This window comes from Poecilia reticulata, linkage group LG17 (assembly GCF_000633615.1).
Source record: "Poecilia reticulata strain Guanapo linkage group LG17, Guppy_female_1.0+MT, whole genome shotgun sequence".
Classification (NCBI taxonomy): domain Eukaryota; kingdom Metazoa; phylum Chordata; class Actinopteri; order Cyprinodontiformes; family Poeciliidae; genus Poecilia; species Poecilia reticulata.
In genome coordinates, this window is record NC_024347.1 from 26,144,818 (window position 1) to 26,166,678 (window position 21,861).

At 35.7% G+C, this 21,861-nt stretch overlaps 1 protein-coding gene across 1 annotated transcript; it reads left to right on the plus strand.

Annotated features, from left to right (window-relative positions):
- The first annotated feature begins 1,100 nt into the window (after positions 1-1,100).
- kiss1ra (KISS1 receptor a) lies at positions 1,101-19,586 on the plus strand. The gene is made up of 5 exons (XM_008434533.2): positions 1,101-2,218; positions 6,784-6,908; positions 11,627-11,762; positions 11,895-12,133; positions 12,907-19,586. Exons 1-5 carry the CDS (start codon positions 1,975-1,977, stop codon positions 13,285-13,287), a joined length of 1,125 nt encoding a protein of 374 aa, XP_008432755.1. The 5' UTR covers positions 1,101-1,974; the 3' UTR covers positions 13,288-19,586.
- Positions 19,587-21,861: the final 2,275 nt, after the last annotated feature.

A 21,861-nucleotide genomic window follows, 5' to 3' on the forward strand; every position in this document is an offset into this window, starting at 1 on the left:
TCGTGTGAATAAAGCTTTGCTGAAATAATCTCCAAGACACCTGAAGAGTAAAGCTGTGTTTWAGTTCCAMCGTGTGTCCWTTTTTGTCTGTGATGTWGTGTTTGACTGTGGAAAGTCTCCTCCTKGTAGATKTWAGGGGGCATCTGTTTATCTGTGGGGTGTYGGTGTAAATTACAGCAGACAGGAGGGGAACCTGTCATAACCTCCCACAGTGAGATTTGTATTTTGGCACTAAAGAGACCTGCTTACGTTCAGCCATTTTTCTCACTCTGTGAAAGTTTATGCCTGAAAGCTAATCAATAATTTACAGAGAGCAGGAAAGTGTTCCGATATATTAGGATTTTTTAAAAATCTGAGTTGTGCATTTGTGTGTGTGTAGTGTAATTCTCAAATTCTTAGATGATATTCCATGTTTTTCTAGAGTGTACATGTACACCCTGTTGTACAGTGTCTTTCTAATTGTAATGCAATTTCAGATCAACAGCAGGACAATCCTGAAGTACAGTGAAGAGTGGTTGTTTTGAATGTTCTCCACTTGAAGACTATTTTTTTGTACAACGACTAATTTCCATTCCTCCTGAGATCTCTTTAAATCCTTTATTAGTCTTAAAAGCTCCTCAAAGGTTCACTCTCCAAGCCTCAAATGGGTCTTTTAATCTCATCCTGGTGTTCAGTCTCACTTTACCAGTTCAGAAAACTAAATGTCTAAAGGCTTAAACAAAGCAATCCTGCTTCAAAATGTTGTAAAGCAAAAGCCAAGTTAAATTGTAGCAATTTCAAGTTGAATTAAATGTGTAGCTATCCTAATTTTCTACTCACCAGAAGTTTCACTTTTTTATTACATTTTTACAAAAAAAAGATACATTTCAAACAATTAAAAGTATACTTTTCATAGTTTTTGGTTCTGGTCTTTATTTGTAGAATCATAATTTGTTTTACAAAGATACATTAAGCAATAACGTTGCTAGGAGACCCGGGCATGAAGAYGTTTATCCCAAAGTCATCCAGCAGCCCACATGCTCTGAGTTTTGTGTGTGTATGTGTGTGAGCACACTCCTCTCTCTTTCCCCTCTCCAATGCGCCTGTGTGTCCTTGCTGTTGCTCATTCTATAAAGCCGGCAGCATCCCCTTCACTCACTGCACTCTCTGTGATTTCCGCTGAAGCWSAAACAAAAAGATCAACTAAGCTCTGCTGGGAGGATGAACAACAAACTCTGATGCTTCAGGTTATTTCCTTTTTTTAAACAAAAGCTTTTTTTTTTTTCAGCCACAATTTTATCAAGACCGAAGAGCAAGACTAACTCCTACACTGATCTGCATCTTTTTCATTTCTGATTCATCAAGTTGCTCCTTTTCAGGTTTTTTTTTTACTATATGCAAAAGAGCTGAATGTAAAAGGACCGGATTTCACTGGAAGGCGGAGAGATGGAACAAGGAGAGATTTAAATGAGCTGTGGATTCTGTTTGTCATGACGAAGCATGGAGAAGACATCTGTTTGCGTCTCTGCACACTGATTCTTGTTTGGTGGCTGGCTTATCTCACAAAACAGTAGCAKTGCGTGCTTCAAATCCTGCTTTTGAGAATAAAAAACAAAACAACTTCAGCAGGCTCTGAAAAGGCTCCCTCTTCTCGTTAACTTTCAATGCAGGCATCATGTCTTTCAGGATTTCACTTTGAGCTTGAGAGGAATTGGTATTTGCTTTCAAACTTGGGAGTCATTTTGCATGCAGACGCCTTCTCTCAACTTATGTTTTGCATCCCTCAATCTGTCAGCAATCTCAGCCTCCCCATAATCAGAATTAGACCTTCTTATTTGTATTTTCTTGTTGTGTTTTCTTTTCTTCTTCTTTGCCTGAGAGCAAACTGGACTTGGAGCAAGTGCATTGCAGGTGACACTCTCTCCTCATCCACACGTAGCTCTCCTCAGTATTTTTGTCACCTTCCCTCACTGCAGTGCCCTCCGTTCTGACACAATGTTCGAGGAGCTCTGGAACTCCACAGATCAGGTTGGCCACAATGGATCAGAGGCAAACTTATCTCGAAGACGTTCGTATGACATAGAAGAGGACGGGAACCAGCATCCGTTTCTCACTGACGCCTGGCTGGTACCGCTCTTCTTCTCTCTCATCATGTTGGTCGGACTGGTGGGCAACTCTCTCGTCATCTATGTTATTTCCAAACACAGACAGATGCGAACAGCCACCAACTTCTACATAGGTAAGCAAAAATAATGTACATCTYTATTAATTTGTGGAAAATGTGAAAGAAACTGACACGAGGGTGTAGGATGGGATTTAAAATACTCAGTCAGGAAAAGTCTGATTTATATCAAAACTTAATTTACTGTAGCCAATAAATACAGGCAATAAAGCTTTTCCTTCCTTTGTTATTCTGCTTACGAAACTCAATTTTGTTGTGTTAYTAAAGCTTAAAAGTAACAAATGGTGCGAAGAGTAGTTTTGACCAATTCTGCCTGCAAATGAGAGAAAGCTTGTTGCTATTTTTTTTCATACACTCCCTCCTGGGAACAGGTTAAGACTGCAGGCAAACTATTCCACATATCTCCTGCATGCATTCATACATGCATAATGTGTTCATAATGCCRTTCCACATGGTCTTGTTGAAAAATGTGTGCATAAACCTGAAAACATGTTTTTACAGCAGCATATTTTAACAACTCAATGTCTTATTTGCCATCACACAGGTTTCTAGGAGCAATTATGTTCATTGCCTTGTAAAAGTATTTATCCACCTGAACTTCACACTTTGTCTTGGTAAAGCCACAAACATATATTGATATTTGTATTCAACATGTACTATCTCCTTCAGGTAATAGTGAACTTTYGTACTTTGTTTAGTTTAGCTCCAGTGTTAATTAGTCTCCTCTCTCAAGTTYCCTCCTCTTCTCCTTGTCACAGCTGTCATATATTGCATCTAATAAGTCTGTAYAAGAGAAAGCAAGCAATCAAGTACGCTACAACTGAAACTATGATTCACCCTGTGGATGGTGTGTTTGGAGTTCATACYGTTTTTCAAGTAGTTTCCAAAAGGTGGGTTTTATTTCCCCCAAATAACAAACAATCAAACAATTAATGTAAGGCCCTAAAAAGAAATAGAATTTAAAAAAAAAACTAATGATTATGATTATTTAACAGGACACAAACTCAAGCTTACCATTCAAACAAGATAAACTGACCTAACATATAAGAAATGAAGGTGGCTGATTAGACACGAACACACTTGGAATAGGTCAAGGGGAACATCTGCTTGTAAATTTAACTAACAAACAGGAAGTAAACACACAGTTGAACATTTAACCTTAATTACTAATAACCTCAACAAACCTCYGATGTTCTTACAGAACAACTGGATTGACTCTGTGATTAGATACACAATATCATCACAGATATAGACATAAAGCTTATGACAGTCTGTTACTGGTTCTGTAATTAGCCTTAATAATATATTTCATTTTGCCAAATTGCACACRTCTTTTGAAGTTGATGGGCATGTTTACAACAGACTAATATCAGRAACAAAGTACAAAAGATATGCAAAAATGTATTAAAGGGCATGATTTCACTAAATTAGACTTTATACAGCAGCAAACATAACACTGGTGGAACATGAAATTGAATTGAAAAGCTACATCTATTTTCAAAACAAACGTACTGACACCTCATTTACACCAAATTAAGAGGCACTGAAACCAAACTCAATCCAACACATGCACAGTTGTATTGGCAGATAGTACTTTTCAACAACCATAGGATCATCAATATTAATGGGATTGTGCTAAWGGATAAAATATTTGTTTACATCTTTTGAAGGCACATTAATAAAAATGTCTYGTGAAAGTGGTAAAATAATAAACATTAAATTTGCTGTGGCATTTCCAGAGGCATAGCTGTTTGCAACAAGCTGCTGGTTTTTATAGGTCAACAACTTTGAGTGTAAAATGAAATTAACTTGTAATCCTTTTTTGCAGGATTTTCCTGATAATTGAATATTTCCATGAAACTATCTATGTGCGTCATGCACAGGTTGTTTTAATTTAAACTGTTGGGAATTAAAATATTACTATTAATTAGTATTTGTTTGGATTAGTTCTTTACATCTTGTGCAGCCTGCCTTTATTGAAACAAGGTTCACCATAAAAATAGTTATAAAATAATAGCGTAAAATGAGATCATCCACCCTTTTCATATTTTATGTCTTTTCCCAGTATTCAGAACACACCGAYTTGCAATCTGGAATGTATTTGATAAATGCCATTACTAAACCAGCGGTGAGGTGATTGATTTACCTGAGTTTGCTCCACAAAGTAGAGTGTGGGAGACRGGTGGGGGAGGGCAGTAAAATAAATGTGATYGCATTCATTTAAATTGAAATAATGTTTTTGTAGYTCTGTGACTCGGTGCATAAAGTCTGCATATCTGTGTTTGCACATTGCACTCTGGATGTGAGGAGAATTTGATCTTGGTTAATGCATCCCAAGGCCACTGCACTGAAACAATGTAATATCCAGCATAATTTAATTAGCAACCGCATCATCTACCAATCTCTCCAACAATATGGTTAGGCGACAACAATGTGATTAGATCAGCTCTTACAACAAATGGGGAATGGGGTCTGGCATGCTTGCTACATCCAGTGATGGATGCATGAGCCAGACTGCAAAACTCTGATATGTTATCAAAACATAAATGTATTTTTTGGSGGGTTTTGGCTTTACACTAAGAATTTAAATTTTGGGAGCATAGGTGCAAAGACCCACAGGCAGTCCATAMAATGTTTAACACACCTTCAGTTTATAACCACCAAATAATACATTCTCTTTCTGAAGCAGCTTCTTTGTACCTGATTTCAAATGCACAAGGCTAAACTGAAGTCGTACAATATTTTATGCATGGGATAAACGGATCAGACTAAGCAAGGATACCAACCCATTTCTTAGCATTTATTTCAAACTTGCCATTTCCTGTYAAATTTTTAAAGGACATTTTAAAGGACTTTCTATGTCTTTTTGTTTCAAATATATTGACTTTCAAAAGCATGCACCATGCCAAGTTGAAATTAATGTAACAATTATGACTCTGATTGTGCTCCTCTTAATAATATCATTAGGAAACAGACACCATATTAAATACCGTACAATCCTTCATTCGAAAAATACTTTTGGATAAATATACAGAATCCACCAGTTTCTTTAATAAAGTGAAGTATTTGAACGCAGTAGAGATTATTATGGTCTATCATCTCTTACACTTGGTATCAAACACAAAATGGGTTGTGGGTTTCAACAATTACCGAAATAAACTAATTTTCTCTTAGTCCATCCTCACACCTGCAAGATGGTTTCCTCAATATGACATTTAAAAAAAAAACATGTGGGAAAGAGAAGAAAACCTGTAATAAGTTATTCTTGGATGAAATACAGCAATGGTCATCAAAGCAAGATGTTGCTTTTRGACAGAGAAATCATAACTTTGTCATGCATTTGAACTATCTATTTCTTTTTTAAAGCTACAGGTGAGAAGAAGTCTGGTTCTCGACATGCAGCAGACATCATTTGGTGATGTGTAGATGTGATTGAGGAGAAAAAGTTAAAACATCACTTACATCAAGACACAAAAGATAATTAGCTCTGGATTTTCTYCCAGTGCAAATTAAACATGACAGTTCCTTGACTTAATACGTGGTAAAAGCTACACAGTAATTTAGTTTTTAGGGAATAATTGACAAGACTAAAATTACAAATTGAAAATTGGAGAATGCCAATCCGCTACACCAATTAGGACCACTAACGAATGAAGTGAACAAAACTGGTTATCTCTCTTCACCATGGCACCTGCCAGTAGTTGACTTTAGGGAGCAAGTGAAAGTTTTTCTCCTAAAAGTGGATGTGTTAGAATCCGAATAAATGGGCGATATTTGAATAGGTTTGACAGGACTCAATGGTACTCATGGGCAATGAAAGCTGACGTGCACAACAACCACTTCAGCTACTTTAGCTCAAGTTGCTGAAGGAGGTAAAACTACTTCTGACAAAAAGGTTTTAAGATATGCAGTCTGTAGCAGTTTACTGTGTATGAGCAAAATCATCAGACCGCTCTGAGTCACAACRATCCAAATGTTATATCTGACTGGTGCATCTAGTTTTATGTTTTTTCCTTCAGGTGMACAACACATCCATTTGTGTCAAATTTGTAATCCTGCAGGTCATTAAGAAAGATTGAGTGAATGTGTCTAAAAACGAATATTCTAATTTTGAGCAATTTGGACTCAAGACTTTTAAATCTCAAATGACAGAACAATTTTTGTATTATTATTCTCATTTATAAAATAMATGTCTAAGTAAATTTATTTCACARTGAACTGTGCAACACAGTTTGTTCTTCTTACTGTGTCAGAACAGTACCACCAAYATCCCTGGAAAAATATATATTCTGAGGCTGTTATTAAAAAGAAAGTTTTAACCTTTACTATGATTTTTCTTCCCCTGAACATCAGTAATGTATTTTTAATGTCTGACTTCATTCAATTGGACAGCCAGAAAGAACAGCAAAAGGGACAAAAATACAGATGGAAAGCCAAAAGAAATAATAATAATAATAATTATTATTATTATTATTATAATTATAATAATTATAATAATTAAGTAAACCCTGAAAGAGGGCTTTTTAGGTTTTGCAACATAAAAAATGGACCATTATTAAAATAATGCATGTGGACTGATGTAAGAGAGAAAATGACCTGACATCTACTTTTTTTCCATCTAGCAAACTTGGCCGCCACCGATATAATCTTTCTGGTGTGCTGTGTCCCCTTCACTGCCACTCTCTATCCTCTCCCTGGTTGGATCTTCGGCAACTTTATGTGCAAATTTGTTGCATTTCTGCAGCAGGTAACATAATAATATTCTTAATCCTAAATGTTGGTTCCATTTTTCTTTTAAACTTTCTGTTTGCACTGCATTATTTTATTTCTATTCATCATGCTCACTTGTAAATTATCTATTACAACAATATCACATGCTTATCCTATAGACTGAAAATTACTAATATTAACTATAAAGTCAGAAGTGTTTTAATTAATAAAATGCTATAGGTCTGAAATTGCTGTTAATAATTTGTTCATGAAAGTGAAAATCACACATCACTGGCTAATATCTGAACATTCATACCATCACAGTTGAAATTATTATTGAAATTAGTTCAACAGCAGCAATTATTTCTGCAGTTTAAAACTTTTTTGCTTTTAAACTGTGAACTTCAGCTATTTCAATGAAATTAATATTTTTTGCAGATTAGTTCAATTGTGATTGTACTTATTTTGTAAGGTTGAATAACTGAAAAAGTCCAAAATAAACAGACTGAACTTCCCTTTCCAGTCTTACTAACCACTTCGAGTGCAGTTAAGTACCAGCACATTAACATGTGACAAGAGAAAGCTGGAATCAAACTTACAACCTTCTTATTGTGAGAGGACCCCTCTACCASTGAGCCACAGTCACCTACATTTAGAGTACAAGCTGAATTACAGAGAAAAGCTGAGAGACGCTCAATGTTGATTTTTTTTCATCACCCTGGAGGCTTTGATGATGTCATTTTCAGCGACACTCAGCGATGGAGAACCTCAAGGTTGTGGTTTTGTCTGACTCAAATAAACCCAGACWAACAGCCAAAAGTGTCAAGTAGTTAAGATTAGAGCCAAACATGACATTCCATCACGTAATTAAATAGAAATTCAATTCCTGGCCCAAATACAATGAAATAGGTTAGATGACCAGCTTACTATATGTCCAAATCTATCTATATTGTGGCCCTGTTATTTTATTTTACATGTGCAATCTTTGGATTTAGGTAATGTAGTCAAAAGATCTACTTAAAGGGTTGACACTGAGCATAACAGAAGACACTGACAAAGATCAATGAAAACAAAGAAGCTTAGTTAGTAAGAAACTGGTGAAGAGTGACAATGAAACCATTTGAGCTTAATCACAGAGCTGTAGAACAGAAGAGTGCACAGCAGGGAAGGGGACAAATTAACACAGCAGGAGTGGAACTGAAATGTAAAAGGATGTTTAAGTCCAAAAGGGGAAAAACCTAGCACTAATAAGGAGAAAAACCCAAGCATTGAGACATTAAACACAAAGGAACAAACTGGGAAGAACTAAATAACAATAATTCATAACAGATCACAACTGATCACAACAACATACTTCAGGTAAGATGGGGAATCTTAAACCTAAGCATAAAATGAACCAAGATATCAAAGATTGTCCAACCCAGAAATGAAGAGAAATCCAAAACCCAAGTACCACGGTGTGTATTATTAAATTACAGAATTTTGTAATTTTTAACCCTTTTTTTTTTTTTTTCAAATGACTCTACATGATAGTTATTGCTTTGTTGTCAGTAGATGATCAGTCTTGAAAGGGGAACTGCAGCCCCAAAAAGGGGTTGCTGTTAAATGCTGACTCATTTTCCTGACTTTACATTGCCATCTCTTATTCAAAGACTTTTGTGCAGATCTGACTGCCGATGGGTGAACTTCAATTTCAATTACACAAAGATGYGTCCATTTGTTGGAAGACTTTATCGCAAGTGCTTCAGAGTTGTAGTATGAGCAATAGGATTCTCTAAGGGCAGAAACATGTCCATCTATTCTACACAGACTGAMAATTCTCTCTATACGGTGAAGATGTTTTGAATCAGAACTCTATACTCAAGTATATCTTTTTCCATGCATTTTTGTCTCTCTGAAAGCTTAAGGAAGGCCATTAGAGTCTGAATAAATCTTCAAAGAAATGGCATCTGTGGTATCAGACATTACCCCCCTCAAAGACAGATGATAGCAGAAAAGCTTCAGTATAATACAAGATACAAGTATCTTCCTAGATAGATGAAACCATCTTGTTAAGAAGTACAAATTTCTATCATTCAAGAAAAGCTAGAGTTACTGCAAATGTATTTCAAAAGTACTCTTGAGTTTGAAAGGACATGCATAATCTTTTTTTCTAATTTCTCCTTTCAGCTGTGCTTAAACTCAGACAAATAAATCTCTGTTCAAGATTGAAAAACAAGAARTGTGGAAAAAAAATTAACAAGCATAATGCATCCAAAATAAGCAGAATGTCACAGAAGATTAATGGAGAGAATAAACTCTGTTTATTTCTTACCATTCATGTTAACAGCAGGCATCCGTGCTCACGTCTCTACTTTTCCTTTTATCTTTGCCTGTCCTCGTCTCTCGTGTGTTCACAACATTTATACATCTCCAAACAATCATACATCAATATCATTACTCAGACAGGCTCTGCACCTGTGCAGTTATAGCCGGTCGACTGAATATGTTGCTGSTCGTCTTGTCACCATGGAAACACTGAGTTGTTAAATGTGAAAGACCGACCTGGCTTGCAACATTGAAAGACTATGGGGAACTCCTTACACAGGATTAAACATGGACTTTCTACAAAGTTTTAAAAGACAGAACCTTCAATCACTTTACAATAATGTCTGTAGAAAATTAGCACATTTTCATGTAGTTGCAAATTCTATCGGATTTGCAGAACAGAGCTAAAAGTATCTTATTTTGCTTCAGTGTTTTTTAAATGRACTTTATGTTTGATAGACTGAATCGACATTAATGTCAGAATTGACTAAACATAAACACGTGGCTGAAAAAACCCTGGTAAGAAAGGAACTATTACTGCATACAACATAACGCACCACATTTACTCATGGTTAAAAAGTCACACTGAATTAAAGCTCCAATAATGAAAAGCAAAAAGTGAAAGGAGTAAGAAGCAAATTGCTGAAGCAACAAGAAGTATTATAAATAAGATTCTGCATATTAATAAAAAAATAATGGATACATTAATTCATAGAACCAACTGAAGAACTAGTAGATACGGACGAGTTTTGGTTTAAACTTTTGGACTTTCCACTCCAAAGATTTTTTTTTTCTAACTTTTCCAACATGTTAAAAATTCGATTTTGCCTTTCTGCTCATTTTATTTTTTTCTTTTGTGTAGCAAAAGGCACATTATCTGCAGAAAAACAAACAAACAAACAAACAAAAATCAAAGCATAACTTAAAAATAAGTTAAAAATATGTAATATTTGACTGAATTATTATTTGGATGCTATAATGCCAAAAATACTCCAAACACAATTTATGTCAGTATTTTTTAAATTTCCTCCTGTTTTACTGTCACTATGAAAAAACTATGAAGAAAAACTTATATTTTCATCTTCTACTTAGCAGTTAAACACTAATAAATAAGGCTGCGATTCCTCATGYGGGTCAGTGCTGGGCAACGCTGTCAATAAAAATCCGATAAGCATAGTCTGGTTTGCTTTAAACCACACAACTAATTCCTTTTTCAGTTTAAAGAGGTAGTGAAAACTGGATTTGGAGCACTGGACGTATTACAGCAGGGTTTAATACACTGTAAATCCTGAACATCACAGGGAGGAGATCATTTTCTCAGCAACCTTAGTGCTTAACTTAGCATGACCCCTTTCAGTCTTTTATATTCRATCCTTTGAAATCCTGATGTGATGCGCCAAACCTCTGGGGTAATGGGTCCTGGCATCATAACTACTCATAACACCAAGACAGATCCAGCAGGAGGCAGAGGAACAGACTGTTAGGAAGAATCATGTCTTATTTTAAAGTAAATGTCTAAACTGGGTGGATCCAATGTTACACGAACCAGCATTTATTTCCGCTCAAACATCAGAGCCAGGGTGCCTTTATTGTAAGTGTACAAAAGTACAACAGAATTTCATTTCAGTACAGCCCGTCGTTAATTTAGAAATATTATCTTAATATATTCCAGTGACATCAGAGATGGATTGGTCCTATAAAATAATAGTATGTTAATATTTAGTAATTACGCATGTACACAAATCATTATCAAAGTATTAAGTACAGTTTATGCTTTTCAAAATTAGGGCTTGATTGATTTTTAATTTGCTTCTTCTAATTTATAGCAATAAATTATTACATTATTTTCTTGTTCTAAATACTCTCAAACCCCTTTTAAAACATGGTTKTTAAATTGTCTATTTTCCATTCATATCTTTGTACCTGGTTGTCAGTATTTTCATGTCTGAAGATAATTTTCGCAGTTGATGTTTATTATATTGGGACATAGTGTTATCATCACCATGCTTGCAGGGAACATCCTGTTCTTTTAATAATTAAATTCTTTTTGAAATGACACATCCCTGAATCAATGACCTGCAAAAAGTAATAATGCCTACTGAACTTTTTCACGAGAGAGAACTACACTGACTTGCCTATCTGGTCATATCAGACCTCATTAACTCTATTACAGCTTTTTCTCTCATAACTTTTTTTTTTTGTCAAAATACTTTGATTTTATTCTAATGATATATGTATGTATATATATTTTACTTTCTCTCTCCTGGCCCTAATACTCTGTCATAAAAAAAACAGCACAATATCAASTGTGACTAATTTTCAGTACATTTTGTGTGTCATTGTAAAAAAATAATAGGTGTTGACATCATCTCCTCACCATAACTGTGTTTTTACATGTTTAAGAAACATGTTCTTATTTAAATGTGTTCGCCTGTGTTTCATTCTYAGGTGACGGTACAAGCCACATGTATCACCCTGACTGCCATGAGTGGAGACCGCTGTTACATCACTGTYTACCCTCTCAAATCTCTCCGTCACCGCACCCCAAAAGTAGCCATGATAGTCAGCATTTGCATTTGGATTGGTATGTTGCATTGCTTTTACCTCACTGCTAGACACGAAAATGAATCATTGAAAAACAAAATGTATTTAGCATGTGTGACTGACTTAGAGTTTTGTAAAAAAAACAAAAAAACAACACATCTGYTGTGCCCAGGCTCCTTCATCTTGTCCACCCCAATTTTAATGTACCAGCGGATTGAGGAGGGCTACTGGTACGGTCCGAGACAATACTGCATGGAGAGATTTCCCTCCAAGATGCACGAGAGAGCGTTCATCCTCTATCAGTTTATTGCCGCATACCTGCTGCCGGTTCTCACAATCTCTTTCTGCTATTCGATGATGGTGAAGAGAGTAGGCCAACCCACTGTAGAGCCTGTTGACAACAATTATCAGGTGTGGACAAAGAGGGATTGAAAATGTTTGTTTTTGTGACGCCAAAACTTTAAAATAGGTTTGAATCAAGTCTGCTTTGAGTGACTGTTGCCAACAGTTTATACACAATGAAATATGTAGAACGTCTGCACATACCGTTTGCTGCTGTTTATTTATACTGTAGAGTTCAACTTCTATGAATAAAATGGCCATGTAGACAACAGAAAAATTACTACAAAGACCTAAGCTTGTAAAGAAAGTGAGGATGTTATGGAAAAAAATTAAACCACATTGCAGTTAGAAGGAATGTTAATATGTTATTGTATCGTTACAAAGTTATTTCACTCTAAATACAAAAATCATGCCAGGCTTTATAATTATATAGATTTCATTTGAACTACAATGGAAGAGACAGGTTATTTTTCTTTATTAGCATTAAACTTTTATAATAGAACAGCCAGGAGGATTCCTACACAATCTTTTTAAATTTTCTTTGTATTATTTTCTATACCTGAATAAATATGGTAAAAAAAAGGCATAAAAAATATTTGCCTTAGCAGACTTTATTTCTTTGCCCATAATGTAGGTATTACATTGATTTATATTTAAATAACTTTTACCATTAATTGGTAAAATAATACCTTGATTTTTAAGATTTTAGACATCAGTATTTTTCTTTTTATCAAGTAAGGGCCAATTTAAATTTTTCAAACTAACAAAAAGCATCAACAACATAGCCTCTTAAATAATAATTAAAAAAAAAATGCTGATATCTGTTGCGATATCTTTCTCAGGTCAACCTCCTGTCTGAGAGAACCATCAGCATCAGGAGCAAAGTCTCCAAGATGGTGGTGGTGATCGTCCTCCTCTTCGCCATCTGTTGGGGTCCCATCCAGATCTTCGTGCTTTTCCAATCTTTCTATCCAAACTACCAACCCAACTACACAATGTACAAGATCAAGACCTGGGCCAACTGCATGTCCTATGCCAACTCCTCAGTCAACCCCATTGTTTATGGGTTTATGGGAGCCAGCTTTCAGAAGTCTTTTAGGAAAACCTTCCCATTCCTTTTTAAGCACAAGATCCGGGATAGTAGCATGGCGTCAAGGACKGCCAACGCTGAGATCAAGTTTATTGCCGCAGAGGAAGGCAACAACAATAATGCTGTGAACTGACTCAGAGAATTTAAAGATAAAAAGTCACCTGTCAGCCAGAAGATCCTTTTGTRACCTGCAGAGAATAACAGCTTCATCTTGAAGGAAGACMCTGTGCTCTGTGTTCATTTTCATGTTGTATTAATTTCCATATTTAAGCGAATGAATAAGAACAGTTATTTGAAACTGCAGTCGGTCAAAAGTTTATAAAATAYATCCGCAACTCAAATTTAAATGTATTGCTTTTGCTTGAGCTCAGATAATGTTAGACTCAGAATCAGCATTATTGGCCAAGATTGTGTWCACAAACAAGGAATTTTACTTTGGTTTCAAATGCTTACAGCATACAAGGATTAAACATAGATATGTGAATTTAAATTATTATTATTATTTTTTTTTTTTTTTCCAGAAAAGCACAAAGTACAAGCATGTGTAGTCCTGAGGCATTCTGAGGAACAACCTTGGATCAGATATCAGATAACGTCAGTTTGCTTGACAAAAGCTGATCTTTTCTGGGTTTTTAGTAAGTATATGCTCTGTGTTGATTCTTAGCAGGGACCAGATCTCATCAACTGGTGGGCAGGCTCTAGCTAAATGGTTTAGTTTTTGCCCAGGTGTTAAGGGGATCTGATGAAGTGAGTTGCAACAGCAAGCTACGAAAAAAATTATAATAATAACGCCCACAAGAAGTTGTGAATACTGCAACAGTAAAAGCATCCCATTGGTGAAGTATTCAGTCTTGATTGCTTACAGCAAAAATCAGAAATTTGCCTCAATGATCAAACAAATTGTTCYAATTTTTGCAAAACATAGTGTAATACTATGCACATTTTGTATTTGGGTAGGGTATTTCTAAATATGACTTAGATGAATGAAAATTCTGGTGTTTCTGTTTACATGAAGCTTTTTCTGACTTAGCTTCCTTTTCTTATAAAGGCTAAATTACCTCACYAAGGAGCTAATAAATATTATAGCTTAGGAAAGTCACATTAAGAAGGACAGATTATTATCAGGGGCTGGTAGTTTGAGCCAGAATAAAGGGAATTCAAAAGGCTTTTCATAGTCACACACAGCCAWTTACATCAATTTTCTCTGAATTATTAAYTGTTCAAATAATACTTTAAAAACTATCTACATTGTATAATATAATTTATTGTTGGCATGTTGTGTAGTATTTTTTGTCATAACAAAACAGCTTTTTGCTTTGAAACTTTGTGATTGCTTATCTACCATCTGACTGTTTTCTATGTATGCAGCAGTTAAAATTATTATAAAGTTGTTTTATTTCTGAAATTTACCCAAAATTCAATGTTTACATTTACTGAACTGGTATTAAAAAAAACATTGGTTTTATTGTTTTAATATTATAATGAACAGCACACAAATACAACATTTTATGAGTCTGAAACTCTGGTAACCACTGGCAAAAATGTGATTGCCAGTGATGATCTTCATATGTGATTGACCAACATTAAATAGCATAATTTTTCAGTGAAAGCAGAAGACAAATGCAAACAAAACTTGAGTTAATCCTTTTCAGACCTGTGAAATTGTGACAAACTGTAAGAAGAAAGTGCAGGAGTTAAAAATACTTCTGGAAGCCAYTACTCATGAATTCACACAAATGTGTGTATTTCCATAAAGGTTGCTACATGTTTAATATTCATTCTTAATACTGGAGAACTGGCAAATGTAATTAAARTGCTGTCTGTCCTGAATTRTACCCCCTAGGTGAAGTGGCTTTGTATGTGTGGAGCTAATGCATCCTAAGCAATCTGAAAACCCAAACAAAGCTTCAGCCAGCTGCTCATGAGTCTTTCCTGTGGCCAGTAATGATGAATGGAAGCCTACTAACAGAGGCGGTGGAGCACAAGTTTTATTTCGCTGTAGCCACAAGTCTAACCTTCATGCCTTTTTATACACTTGTTTTCACAAAAGCATTGTAGAAACCTCCATGCACGTTGGAACAGAGATCATTCAAATCAGGTGCTAAAAACACCTTGTACCTTCTTGCCAGACAGTCTGGAATATTGTAGACAACCTGTTTGTGCTCTAACAAAACACACAACCAATCAGAATGAGGGCCTGTTGAGGGAGCAGCTGTCTGGCCATAGAAAAACAGCTTTTCATTATAAACCCACTGAGCTTTGCTTTTATTCATCCCACACAGTGACATTCAAAATTAAAGAACCTCTATTATGGCCTATAGAAAAGTTGCTAATACAGTTTAATTAGATCTGATGCTGCTTGCTTAGTGCCATCGGGGCTCCAGTGACACCAAGATTTGAAAAGAAAACTAAAACACTTTGGGCTTCTGTAGTCACAGAGATATGACAAATGGTACTCAAGGGTCATTGCAAACATTTGACATGTTTTGCTGAACTGAAGAAAGTCTGAGAAAATCCAGATTAGTGTTTGCACTGATTTTTAAACCTTGATCAAAGAGATTTCAAAAAGTGGTAAATGGCAATTATTTTTCTATAAAGGCAGCCACTGCAGGTAACTGTAAGTGCTATTATAATTCATAGTTGGGTCATTTTTGACTGAAAGCTGCTCTTCAACATGCATCGCAGTGAACATTTCAATGCAAATGAATTAATTTAGCATTAATATTACTAACTGGGCTTGTTCCATATGAAGCATTAGAGTGGCACACAACCCAAATTGCAAAAATATAAAAGTGTACTTCTGGAAGAACATGTAAAAGCATTTAAAAATAGAAAGAATAATCATCACGTAAAATGATGGACTAAAAGCCAATTAGATTTTCTTCTCTACTTCTGTTAAAGTAAAAKCAGAGCTCTGAAGAGCAGCTCCACAGCTGTTGCATTCATCATTATTCAATTAAGGTAAATTAACTGGTCTACTCAACTGGGAAACTGTGCCAAATAATTTGAAAATAAAAAAAATAACTCTGTATTGATTACCATCTGAAAGGAATAATTGTAGATATTATTTGAAACAAACTAACCAGTGATTCACTACAACCAGCAGCTGGTGATTCTTTTCGGTTTYGCCGTTACATGTAGGCAGCTATTCTACATCATGTTCAAAGGCATTTACACTTAATTGCAAACTGGAATGCGAAAATGAACATAGATGTAACAGACACKTCCATCATGTTCATGTGACCTCCTACTGCAAAGTYAAAAGGTATTCATGTTCAAATGAGTTTTGAGGTTTCTTTTTGTTTGCAGTACTAATGAGTGACTATGGGACAGACAATCAATCAAACTTCAAGCTTTCACTTTGTCAGACTTTTACAATCATAAGACTTAATAACTTAAAAACAATAAAARATGAGCGCTTGATTGAACCGTTCAGAGTAGAGCCCCTCAAGAGAAGTGTTTTTTATTTTGTTTGTTTTTTTGTCAGGGTATTGATCCTGTATAAAGTGTTTCTACAGTCTGATRATGTTTAGACATGGGAATAAAAATGTGTTGAATAGCAGCCAAACTACAGAGGGAGAACTGAAGGATCTTCAAATCACTGGTCTTTTAGTTGTACTGATCAAAATCAACATGAAGTACAAGAAAATGAGACTCTTGGAAGCAAAGGGGATATATATATCAAATAATTTTGCGACTATCTCAGTTCTTAAACTTTGCAACGAAGAAAATGGCTTCATGAAGAAATCCATTTTACAGAACTCATCTAAAGCGKATAGTCAATAGACGTACTTGAACACTGAGGGTGCATCTTAATGGTTTCAGGACGATATAGGCTAATATTGCCAATGAATATTTAAAATAAAACAAATTGTGTGAGTATTTTCTAATTATTATCTGAATTTGAACGTTTGCCCTTTCTTCAGCAGGCTATAGCAGAGGTGCCATATAGCAATCCAAGGCATAAATTCAGACAGCAAAGGATAAATGGCTATATAATAAAATATTTAGCATTAATACACTCAGGAATTCATTACTTCCATCATATCAACTTCTTTCATTATTGTTAGCCGCAGTGAGTCCAAATTCCAGACTKTTCCAGACTCAATTCTTCCAGAATTCCCAGAATTGTTTTACTTTTACAAGAGGGAGGCTTTAGACAAGTAATCTGCGAAAAGAAAAAAGCTAAAAGGAAGGAAGAATACAGGTATGCAAGACTAGAAGGATGCAGCAAAGGAGGGATGGCACAAGAAATGAAGGACAAGGAAAAAAYTAAGCACACAAGGACACAAGCATCCTTGGAAGGAACGTAGGGCTCAAGGAAAGGAAGGATGGACAAGAAAGATAGGATCAAATGAAGGAAATAAGGATAAAGGAATAGAAGGGGAGGAAAGACGCAAGGACGTATGCAGAAAAAGAAGCAAGATGGTGATGAAAGAAACACAAAAACGGGGATAATGACTAAAGGAAATAAAATTTAAAACATAAAAGTATTCTTCCACACTTTTATGTGTGATTTTTATYATAGTTTTGCATGCAGACTGCATATGAACCCTGTTAACTGTTGTCATCGTACAAGCCATGTCATTATACAGTTATGCTCAYTTTAAATCCAACTATTTTATTTTGACATCAGGAATGAATCTCCAACTCTCAGTAAGATAAAGCAAGAGATGGASAAAAGTGGGGCAAAGCAAGTATTATCAACAAGCACTCCTGAAGAGGGCGACAGAGAGTCAAAGTCAGATGTGAAAACATTTGGGTTGGACAGCAATAAGACAAAAAAAAGTGGAAATGGGATGTCTGAGAGGAAGCTAATAGTCTGTGGCAGTTTTTCTTGGCATTGCAAGATGCCCTACAAAGAGAAAAAAAATACTTTGCACATGTATCAGATTTGTATATGAAGACAGAAAAATAACCATTTCTCAAACCCCCAGTTGAAGCACAAGTGAAGCGGTTGACAGCCCGGCTACTGATCTGGCCCTCGAAACCTCATCAAATGATATGTGGGACCTACGAGGAAGGGATTTTATATGTTATGGAACAACTGGTCTAAATGGAAAGATTTTTCATCTCCAAGCTCTGTGGCCAAATAAACTTTGGCTCGAGTAAATTTGCGTGTGACATGCAGGAGGTTTTTCTTTGTCATGAAGCTACAAACTGCTATTAAAAGAAAAAGGGGAAATCATAACGCGGTTTRGCTTTTCCTGGAATAAATATGTTAAAAATGACTCAGCTCCGATTGTTTTAAGGTCCTTTCTTCAAACTGCCACATGAGGAATGAACACAGTGGCTCAGCACACCAAGCTGTCAGCTGAGGGTTGCTGGGGAAAATAATTGTCAGCGGTGGAAAGAGGGGGAAAGGCAGAGACGGACCTACACAAAGAGCCCTTTTTACCAGCAAGGAGAACTGTCTCACGTCACGACACAAGCAGGAAACCACACCAACTCCGCCACCGCCACCTTGCCCTTGGGACTGACTTAATGTGTGTGTGTGTGTGTGCGCGCGTGTGTGTGTGTGTGTGTGTGTGTGTAGGTGTGTGGGTGTGTGTGTGCGTGTGTGAGCAAAACAGAACAAAACACACTTTTGGTTTAGAAGAGGAGAGTAAAAATAAAAGCAGGGTCTGTGGTTGTTTATTGAGTTATGACATTTTGACAGAGGTGTAAAAATCAACCGGTTGAAAATCGCATTAACACATTGCATGTGCATTTGAAGTATGGAATCTTTCCCAGGGATCAGGGTAGTTTTCCTGTGCCATTCCAGAGCCAAATCAGATTACCTGGGAAGAAAAACACCCAGAAACCTGCCCTACTGGGAAAATAGTACTTCTTGAAAGTACTCTAAACTGTAGAAGGCATTTGTGGTTGGACAGTACTAAATGTGTATTAGTGGTGGAATATTACCACTATCTTATTTTTGCAGTWMCAGAGTCTAAMGTCCTCTACTTGTATGAAACTTTCATATTTTCTATCACCTTTAAATTTAATCAGACAGGCACGATTAGTATTTGCAAACACAACGTTTAACGTTGCTTGAATGTTTTACAGCATTTATATGCCAAGCTAAATTAAAACACTATCCATGATGCTAAGTAAAATCAAGAGTTGAAGCTCCTTTGGTGACTTTAATTYAGAATTTTAATAAAGCCTTCAAAATGTACCTACAGTAAGAGAATCACAAATTTTAGATGGCGYGTTGTAKAGGAGTTCTTCATGCTTCAAAACTGAACATACAAGTTACACTTTTCCATTCCCATAAGGTTTGGAGTAAGTCAAATTCAGCTATAAAATGTTATCAATGTAACAGATCAATTTATGTCAAGCTGTGTTAACATCTTTTATGTGTTTTTTTTTATATGATGTTTGTTGAGCATTTTGGTCAATCTTGTTGTTTTAAAAGTGCTTATAAATAAAGTTGGCTTGACTAACAGAGCCTTTGGTTATATTTTATTACTGAAACTTGCAGCTTGGTGTTTTTGCAGCGGAACCTCTTTTCCTCTTGTGTCCCACAAAAAAGTTTGGTGTTGCTTAACTTTTAAACCTCAATTACTCTAAAACAATCTAATCCTGAATTCATTTAATTTTGCCATTTTTTGTTTTTATTGTTCCCTCTCCTGTTGCGATGTGTGATGATCTTTCTGCCCAGATCGCTGAAGCGGAAGCAGCAAATCTCCTGCAGGAAAAAAAAAACATTTCAGCATCAGTAAAAGTAATTTTACGGCCATGTTTTACAAGACACTGTGGAAATGCACAAAGTTTATGGCCAGGTATACATGACCCGAAAACATTAGAGGATGTGTGATACTTATTAATTATTAGAACATATCTTATAACTTTGAYTGGACTTACTTACCACAGATGCCATTTATAACCCGGTTCCACAGCCTGGGGCAGAATACAGTGCCTCACGACAACATCTGGAGAGTTAATATCCATTTGATGACAGAGACAATGCAGATCATTGACTCACTGCCCTCAATTCAAGTAAATGGTAGACTTGGTCCAAGTAATTAAATTGCAAAGTGAGATCTACTGAGCTGCAGCATTCCATGTGGTTATTTTTAAGACTTAGCGACAACTGATAATTGCTGATTCTTCCCCGAAAGAAAGTTTCCAAAATTTTTTTTTTTTTTAAGTGCTGGCAAATAATTAAATGAAAACATTTGCAGCAGTGTTGTGACTGCCAGATCCAATAAATATGTGAAAATGACCGTGTAAGTCAAGAGGGATTGGGTTTTGGTATAAACCAAGAAACCAAACATTATTGTTGTGCAAAAATAACAACCTAAGAGTCCCCAAAAAAAAAAAACCCCTATTAGCAATGACACAAGATAGGACTGCATTTGTTTATTTTTTTTTTATTTTTTATTTTTTCAGTTTGTTGACTCTAAAGTCTGACAAAATCTATATAGCTGTCATGGCATTTTTTTTTTTTTTATCGCAAACTTTGTTGTCTTTGACCAGTCAAGTGTAATTTTAGAAGATACTAAACAAAATGCCATAAAGATAAACATAAAAAATCTTGAACTAAAGCAAAAAATTAAATAAATAAATAAAAAAATGCACATTTTAAGTGGACTGAAATAACTTTTCTGAATTGCATGAGCCCTGGCATTAGATGACTTATCAGCCGTTTCCAATTTGAGCCAGCACATTATAAACTCATGAGACTCGAGCACTAAACCGTTTTTTTTCCCCTTCTCTGTTACTCTAGTCTACATGATAATTAAATGTACATTATTGTTTGCTAACATTTGCTGTTAGAAATGCATTTTGGGCACAGGAATTAATGTATAATTAATGCAGGAAAAGTATTTGTTTTAGTTGTTTTAGATGAAAGCATTTCTTTTTACAGCTGGTGGGACKTCTGTTAGTTTTACCGTCTTGAGCTTTTTTCTCAAGTAGTAGCTTACGTTCAGATGCTGAATCTGRAAAAAATGTTGGGGTTTCGAACCCGTCATAAAAGCCCTCTCTACCTGTCAACATAATTTACTCCAAATCATAAAGGAGCATACCAACAGTGACGCGCTCCATTTGACTGCAGTCGAAGATAAAAAAACTTAGATATACGTGGCACCGGCATCGTAATGGACCAAAAGGAGAGACGAGAACAATCCCCATGGGCAAAATTTGCATTGGCTTCATACTTCAAGGTTTTCAAAATATGTCCATGTTCATTCATGTGTGCTCAGATCAAAGCTGAAAGCATAAATTACACCTGTGGTAAAAAAAAAAAAAAAAAAAAAGAAAAAGAAAAAAAAAAACAGTGTCAGTTAGAAGGCATTAGCACTCACCTCAAGCTTGAGATGGCTTGTGTGAAACTTTCAAAAAGTACATCACCTCACCTGCCCTTTTAGCTGTTAGTAAACCAAGCATTAGGTAAGATTCCATTGTGTGTCCCTACTGGCCATTCTGAATGCATGTTGTAAAATATGCAAAGCCATCTGGAACATTGCAAGAGTTTTTAGCAACGCTGCCAAGACACTTCAAATGCAGAGTCCTAGTCAGGTACAAACATGCATGTCCAAGCACAGATCAGAAGCGTATTTGTATGCACATCTCTGTTGAAGGCACATAAGATTATGAGCTTGATCTATGGTAAGCAATAGTAACATATAATCAAAGTAGTTTTCAGACGGTTAGGTGTCACAGTAAACAAAACAGCATTTAATGAGATTATCTTTATCTCCTTCTAAAATTTAATCAT